This window comes from Corylus avellana, chromosome ca10 (genome assembly GCF_901000735.1).
Source record: "Corylus avellana chromosome ca10, CavTom2PMs-1.0".
Classification (NCBI taxonomy): Eukaryota; Viridiplantae; Streptophyta; class Magnoliopsida; order Fagales; family Betulaceae; genus Corylus; species Corylus avellana.
In genome coordinates this window covers 9,705,662-9,714,272 of record NC_081550.1, presented here as the reverse complement: position 1 = coordinate 9,714,272, position 8,611 = coordinate 9,705,662, and the positions used below count along the sequence as shown (strand labels likewise).

The following is an 8,611-nucleotide window of genomic DNA, read 5'->3' as shown; positions in this document are numbered from 1 at the left end:
ATTTATGATGCAAAATTGAATTAATTTAAAGACAGATTTTTTTAAAAAAAAAAAAATTTTAAAAGTGACATGCTTTTTTAGTAAAAAAAAAGTGTTTTTCACTTACTAAAGACTTGTTTGGGATTGCGTTTGAAATGATTAAAAGTGCTTTAACACTCAAAAGTTCGTTTGGAGAAAAAAGTATTTGTTTGGTAAAAAAAATTAAAAGTACTTTTAAATGTCCAAAAAGCCTAAAAATAGCAAAAAAAAAAAAAAAACACTTTTAGTAAAAGCTTAAAAATGAAGTTTTTGCCCAAAAGCTTTTTTAACTTAAAAACTCTACTTTTCAAACATAATTTCAAACAAGCTCTAAGAATACATGAAACTTTTAGAAATTATTTGTAAAAAAATTTTGTCCTTTATTTAATACAGTCACATGTATATGTTCCTTTAATAACTAAATTAAGGACACAAAAAAGATTTAGCGCCATTGTAAACAACGACACTAGGTGATTAAATGCATTGCCACCGTGAGCGGGAACATTATCTCCCTCCATTTCTATGAATTATTTTATGGTTTATATTCAATTTATATATGCTGCTTATATTGTCATGCCATTTAAAACTTTTAGATAATGTCGTTAAAAAATGTAAATTCTGACATGCGCCTAGAAACGGTTATTCTCTATCTCACTTTAAAGGAAAATAATTTTATTTTTGTAGACATTTAATGGTATATATAATGTCTATGTTGGCAAATTATTTAAAATTTTTAAATGATTTGAATGGTAAATAATATAAATTCTAATCCAACGGCTGAAGCAAGGGTGGATAATCTTAAAAATGGTGCACCAGAAGTTCCTTTAGCATAGCTCGAAGGGTCACCATGCCAAGTAAACACTCCTGAAACGGTGTCACTTATCCCGAGGTGGGGATGGGATTAACCTGACCACCGTGCAATTATATATCCATTTCCTCATATTTGGGTTTACCCAGCACTTTCACATCCACCAAGGAAGCCCCTACTGGCCCACCCATATCCCCCACCTCCATTATATTCAGCTATTCCTATATTCCCGCACGAGGATATTGCTCTCTCCCTCTCTCTCTCTCTCTCTCTCTCCGTGTGTGGGTTTGTGAAAGCTGAAAGCTTTATGTTCTAAGATTTGACTCTGGAGCTACCGGAAGAAAAGAGCAGCAACACCCAGAAGACCAATCTCCAGTTTTTCCAGGTATTCTTGTTGGGTTGATTTGATGCTATTGTTTTTGTTTCTTCTTTTTGTTTGTGCTAACTCTTTGATCTGTTTTTTTTTTTTTTTGGGGGGGGGGGGGTTTCTTTGGGTTTTTGTGTTCTTGCTGTAGTTTGGTTTTTGCTTGTACCCAGTTGATCTGTGAAGCTAGAAATCGTTTCTGTTCATTATCTAAGTTGTTTACTTAATGAAGTAGTTTTGTTTTCTTACTGATTCTTCTGGGTATGCTCCTTTTGGATTTGTCTGAGATACTTTTGTTTTCTTTTTAGATCTAAGCTGCTTGACATTAGTTGACTTTGCTTATCTTGTTTTTATTGGTTATTTTGATTATTTTTTCACAAGAAATGGAAACTTTCTCACCAATTTTCCAGCATAATTGGTGGGATTTTTTTTTTAATGGAATCCAGCCCGTCTGTCTTTTCGTCTAGCTACCCTATAGCTGTCAAAGGGTGAGATCTGACCATCCAGTAGATGATGGGTCTGATGATAATACCTGATGCTTATTTATTTTTTATTTTTTTATTTATATATATATTTGAAAATATGAGTACATCTGCTGCTTGTGATTCTCTTATGATCCGTGTACTTTTTCTAAACCTTAATTTTTACTGACAGAACATAGTTTCTAGGGGATTGTGCAAAATTTCCTGTTTATGAATAATATTGTTTGATGATTAGATGTGTTCATTTCATTTCAATTGTTTAATTTGCTTGACTTAACAGGTGTAAAGGTGGTTGGAGTTATATCAGTTTCTAGTGCTAATTACAGCAAGTAATAGGAGTAGAGGGTAAAAAGATGATGATGTTGGAGGAGATGGGTGGGCTTTGTTGTGACATGGACTTCATATCTGCCGCCCCTCTTGGGGAAGGAGGAGATCCGGCAACTGATCAAGCAGAAGCCACAGTGGAGGATGATTATAGTGATGAGGAGATAGATGTAGATGAGCTTGAGAAGAGGATGTGGAGGGACAAAATACGTCTGAAACGGCTGAAAGAACAGAGTAAAGGCAAGGAAGGAATTGATATGGCAAAGCAGAGACAGTCCCAAGAGCAGGCAAGGAGGAAGAAGATGTCGAGGGCACAAGATGGAATCTTGAAATACATGTTGAAGATGATGGAAGTTTGTAAAGCCCAAGGTTTTGTTTATGGGATTATTCCAGAAAAGGGGAAACCGGTGACCGGGGCATCTGACAATCTTCGTGAGTGGTGGAAGGATAAAGTCAGATTTGATCGTAATGGTCCAGCTGCCATAGCCAAGTACCAAGCTGACAATGCTATCCCGGGCAAGAATGATGGTTGCAATTCAATCGGTCCAACCCCTCACACATTGCAGGAGCTTCAAGACACTACTCTTGGTTCCCTCTTGTCTGCACTTATGCAGCATTGCGACCCCCCTCAGAGGCGGTTTCCATTAGAGAAAGGTGTTCCCCCACCATGGTGGCCTAGTGGAAATGAGGAATGGTGGCCTCAACTTGGTTTGCCAAAGGATCATCAAGCCCCTCCTCCTTACAAGAAGCCTCATGACTTGAAGAAGGCTTGGAAGGTTGGTGTTCTCACCGCAGTTATTAAGCACATGTCCCCTGATATTGCCAAGATTCGCAAGCTTGTTAGGCAGTCTAAGTGCTTGCAGGATAAGATGACAGCCAAGGAAAGTGCCACCTGGCTTGCCATCATCAACCAGGAGGAGTCCTTGGCCCGGGAGCTTTACCCGGATTCATGTCCTCCCTTATCTTCTGGTTGTGGAACTGGGTCTTTGGTCATCAATGATTGCAGTGAATATGATGTTGATGGGGCTGACGCTGATGATGAGCCAAACTTTGATGTTCAGGAGCAAAAACCTGATAATCTTAATAATTTGTCCAGAATGAGGGAAAGGCGCCTGTCACTTCCACAACCACCCTATCCTGTCAAGGGAGAAATTCTCACCAATTTAGATTTCATTCGGAAGAGGAAGCCGTCCACCGATTTAAACATGATAATGGATCACAAAGTCTACACATGTGAGTTTCTTCAGTGTCATCACAGTGAAATCCATCTGGGTTTTTGCGACAGGGCTTCTAGGGACAATCATCAATTGATTTGTCCATATAGAACTACTACTACTTGTTCTTCAGATTTTGGGGGATCAAATTTTCATGTTAACGAGGTTAAACCACTCATCTTCCCACAATCTTTTGTTCAACCAAAGCCTGCAGCTACTGCTCCGTCTGTAAACTCTGCGGCCCCACCACCACCTTCCTTCGACTTATCGGGGCTTGGTGTTCCTGAAGATGGCCAGAAAATGATCAGTGACCTCATGTCGATCTACGATACCAACATCCAAGGCAACAAGAACCTTAATCCCAACAACAATGCAGTGACAGTGACAGATAATCTACATGTTCAAGGGGTTGCAATGCAAGGAAATTTGTTTGAAGAATCCCACATTCAGAATGATCATCATCACATGTTCCCGCGTGAGGAAAGTCAATTTGACCGCTTCAAGGCTTCAAATTCCCCGTTTGAGACCAACCATAATAACAACAATCTGCAAATGGTGTTCGGGTCTCCATTTGATTTTGGCTTTGACTATAAAGAGGATCATCTTCAAGGACTGGCAATGGATACACTGTCCAAGCAGCCGGATATTTCAATATGGTACCAGTGAAATATGGTCTTTTTCTTGTATGCCTCCAGAGGAAGCAGCAGCAGCATCAGGTGAAACCTTCCTTGGCTGCTGGAACTGTTGTTGTTGTTGTAATGTAGCAATGTAGTTCTAGAATTTTTAACATTAGCTTGCCTCTAATGGCCCAATAAAGAAATGGATAGGGTTCCCATAGACTACCCAACCCTGTTAATGATATGTATGTTTGTCATATAAATAAGTTAGGTTTTTTTTTTTTTTTTTCCCTTTCTTTTGCTGTCCTGTCTTGATTTCAATTCAACCAGAATCATGTTTGAGAAATCTTGGTTGGTTCGATTAAACCTTTTACAAGGTGTTTTTGCTTTTGTTTCTGAAAAAAGAAAGTAATTTTGAGTGTTTTATATGTTTGAAACCGTTAATGCTTTCAAGTTTCTTTTTCAAAAAGCATTATCAAACGAGATTGTATTTTCCCTAAATTGTCCATTTCGAGTCGAGTCGGTTTGACTCGCTTAGGGCTTGTTTGGAAAAAAAACTTGTCATTTACACCCTTAGGGTCCATTTGTTGGTTGGAATAGAATGGATGGTTTGTCGGATAGCTCCATCTTTGTAGACAAAGAACAGGGTATTGAATGGGCATCTTTATCATCAAGTTGTATGGTGGGGTCTGTGTTCAAGGGCGGCTCCTAAATAATGCCTACTTTGGAGTCCGCAGTCAAAATAGTCTGCCAGCTGTCTACACTTGGCATTTTCAAAAGACAGAGACCCAGCACCTCCACTTTCATATCCCCCATGACCAATCTGCCCCACTTCTCTAAAGATAACGATGAAGGAAAGAGTCAAATCTTTTGGGGTGGAAAGCATTTCATTTCCTCACTTTATTTTTAATTTTTCTAACTTTATTGTCTTTTTTTGTTGTTGTCATTGTTGAATTCTGTGAATTTTTCTGTTTGTAATCTTCCATGGCTTTCTATTCTCTTCTTCTATAAACAATGAAATACCTATTATCCAATCATCATCGGCGGGTATCTTTGATAATGTATTTTTGGAGATGTTCTTGGTTTTAGTTTGAAGAAGTGCGTGATATGATATAAAGGTAAAAACGGTTTTTGTAATTTTTCAAAAAACGAAAGAGAAAAAACAAAAATCTTTAACGAAAAGAGCCTTTGATTTGGATGGATATTTATCTTCCTATGGTTGGGATTAATTATGTTTAATATCTCTCAATAAAAAGTTTCACTAATGCTTTATAATTTAATTAAGTTTCACTAATGCTTTATAATTTAATTAAGTAAATCTTGGTGGACCAAACAAGTCAAGCTATGTCATTATTATTTTATGTCCTAATCAACACGTTTTCTACTTTTTTAAGAGTATAAAACGTGTATGATTAGGGTATTAAATAATAATGGCATACTTTTAAAAGAAACTCGTCACATACATGTTGACTCTATGCCACAAAGCAATTGGACTTCCTTTCCAGCCTTAGGAAATATTCGAATTACCCATTAATTGCTCATAGACACCCACCAGCCCAAGGTAACCACCACAACACCATTCCTTAAAGCTGCCAAAAAAAAGGAACTGGATCCTCTCCGTTCAAATGACTTGGAGAAGAGTCGGTTCTTTTAAAAAGAGAGAGAATCCGATTTCGCCAAAAAGCTTAAGGCTTACTGTTGATATTATTTGCTAAGGTTTACTCGGCCTTCGGGCCCAATAAAGCATATTTATCCTTTGAGTTGGGTTGTGCCCCTCGGCCACGAGGACTAGTACCGATAGGTTAACCCCCTCTTTTGTCACTGACTAATGGTCCCTATCCCGACGGATGCGTTATAAGAGGTCCACCAACTGTCCATCACGACAAACAATAGGGCCATTCTGACCACTGTGCTAAGGGAAATGTTGCCAACCACTACCTGTGTCATGATAACCCTGTTTGCCACATATCTACGTTGAGCAGTTCATATTGAAAATGTCAAATGCCTATGTGAGGTAGTGCGTACTGAGGATGTCGGACGTGCCTAGGTGGGACAATCTGTATTGAGAGCAGACACCCATGGGAAAAACATTATGTACTAACAGTGTGTTTCCCAACCGAATGGTGCCACTTGGCCTAGGTGACTACACCCCCTTCCCTATAAAATAGGAGTCCACAATAGCAAGTAAATTCTCAAGTCCTTCTCAACTTTATAACTTTCTATTTCTCTCAAGAATCTATCACTGACTTAGGCATCAAAGTGTTTCTTACCGACACATCTGGTGAGTCACCCTTACATATTTATTGTCTTTGCAGAACTTCTTGATTGAACTACTAACGTGCTGTCCACTCCAGTAACACCCACAAAAACCCGTTCGCGGTCGGCACCCGCACCAAACCCCAAACACTACCGAAGGTCCAAAGGCCATCACAACCCAAATCTCTCATCCCCTAAACACCACCAACTTGATATTGCACACACACGACACATGGCATTCATTGGTGTAAACTCGCCTTCGGTTATGACTTACGAAGCTCACACCTGACACCTCCATTTGGACCAAATTCATTGCACTATGCATTGGTCATGCCAAGGTTCCACCATTTCGTAAGCCATAAGATTGGATCTTGTTGCTTTGTGGATTCCACCTATGCATATTGCAATTCTCATGCTTATAAAATTACTTTAGATTTTTTTTTTTTTTTTTTTTTTAGTATTTGGTACGATAAAAAATAATAGTTAAACTAAAAACATTTTTGGTTAAGCCATAATTTTTTTTTTTCCTTTTTTGTGTTTATATTAAGTTCGTAAGTCATATAAAAAATTGTGTCATTATGTTGCATGTCAACTTAGGGTCGTGTCGAGACAGATATAATTGTATAAGACTATGTATGTCAACCCTAACACTACCCATTGAATTAAACGGGTCAAACTCATCAACTATAATCTTTTAATTTCATATTGAGTTCGTGTTGGATTCGCAGATCATGTAAAAAATTGTCAGCTCTATTATGACACATTGAAATGTCCAACAAAAGTACATAACAAAATAAGATGAAATAATTAAGAAGTTAGTTTTGAAGCGGAGGAGGAGTGCATGTAATGAAAATTAAGGGAGACGCGTGATGTTAATTTATTATATTTGGAGAAAAATCAATGGAAGTTTATTAAATGATTATTTCCTTCAAGGTGAAAATTTAAGAGGAAAACAATAATAAAATAATCAAAAGATTAAGGTTATGTTTGGTATATAGAATGACTATTCCATTAAATTCTGTTTTCTAATCCCTTGTCCATTTATAAACAGCCATGCAACCTTCCATGAAGAGTTGCACTTTCTCCTTTAACCTCCATGAAAGGTCATAGATAATTAAAGTGTGAAAATGACTACACTTGTTATGATGTGATCATTCCTAAATATATCATTATCTTCTACTTATCACACTATAACATTAGGTAATAACTTTAGTTGAGCACGATTGCCTTAATACCAATAACTCTTTTATCCACCATCAAGAATAGTGATTCAATAGCTTAAGGAAGTTTTCAAGTGGTCAGGGTATATATTAGGGCGTGGATTCGAATCTCCGTAATGGAGAATCTTCACATATGTCTGATTAGTATTAGCTACCTTGGATTCTCATTGATGCTCTGGTGGAATTGAGTCAAGCTATAATTTAGTCGAACTTGAAGAAGTGCATGCAATTCCCACCGTCTAAGCCCCTCCTGTGAAGCTCCTAGCGGGTAGGTGCTACTTTAGTCACTCCCAGGTAGGATAGCCACAATTGGTTTTCCCGGCCTACACTTTTTGCTCAACAAAAAAATAAAAAAATAAAAAAACTTTTTTATCCCAATTCTCACATGGAAGCTCCCACATATCAATATTCAACTCGTGATCGGCTTATATATGTAAATATTTTGTCACTACCTTATCTTACTGCACCTTTTACCATATCTTTTACAATATGCTCTTTTAGTGACAGTACATTAAATGTGACTTTATTTCACTATATTCCAAGCAAATGATATTAATTCTCTTTTAACCTCCACGGAAATTGTCACTTTTTTTTTTTTTTTAATAATGAGGAACTCCCACAAGGCAAGGCTCTTCGAACTCATCCTTACAGAGTAAATCTTAATCCCGTCCACTGCAATTCCGAAAATTTTCCTACACGGAACATAGTACTTTACTTGCGGCTCTTCGCCAGAGAGGTGTGGCCCCAAAAAATAATTTGCACTCAATAAATTTTAAATTGCAGATCTCTATAGTTATTCTAAAACTTACGATTCAATAGGCGTCACTTAGCCAACACATTGAGGTTAAAATTATCACCTTTTATAAAAGATAATTAAATAGGAAAATAACTATACTTATTACGGTGCGATGATCCCTGAACACGTCATCACATACATGATGCTAATAGTTTACATTATTAAAAAGACTAAAAAAGTGACAATCATTTCGTAAAAGACTATCTCACAATAAGTTTATGTATATAATATTCGGCTGACTTTTCTAGCATGTGATTCAACTATTGGATCTGTCTGTCACCTTTCCTGAATTTTATATATTAATTTGGCTGATGCTTGGAGACCCGATGAGCCTCCCCTCACCTTCCACAATAGTGTGACACTGTGTCCTCGTTGACCTTTTACTTTCTAGATGCTGATGTTGACCTTCTATCAACCATACACGTGGCCTTCCCTCCCCCCTTTCCGGTTGCTCTCCTTTTTTCTACCCATAATTAGCAGTGTTTGGTATCTTTTAATTTATTTGTAGTCTC

At 37.5% G+C, this 8,611-nt stretch overlaps 1 protein-coding gene across 1 annotated transcript; it reads left to right on the top strand.

Annotated features, from left to right (window-relative positions):
• The first annotated feature begins 955 nt into the window (after positions 1-955).
• On the top strand, positions 956-4,071 carry LOC132163488 (protein ETHYLENE INSENSITIVE 3-like). Its single transcript, XM_059573792.1, has 2 exons — positions 956-1,211; positions 1,953-4,071. The coding sequence occupies exon 2, from the start codon at positions 2,026-2,028 to the stop codon at positions 3,874-3,876; it is 1,851 nt and encodes a 616-aa protein (XP_059429775.1). The 5' UTR covers positions 956-1,211; positions 1,953-2,025; the 3' UTR covers positions 3,877-4,071.
• Positions 4,072-8,611: the final 4,540 nt, after the last annotated feature.

What these genes read in the sequence shown, in the direction of transcription:
- LOC132163488 (XM_059573792.1), top strand. Translation starts at nt 2,026, where the DNA reads ATGATGATGTTGGAGGAGATGGGTGGGCTTTGTTGTGACATGGACTTC.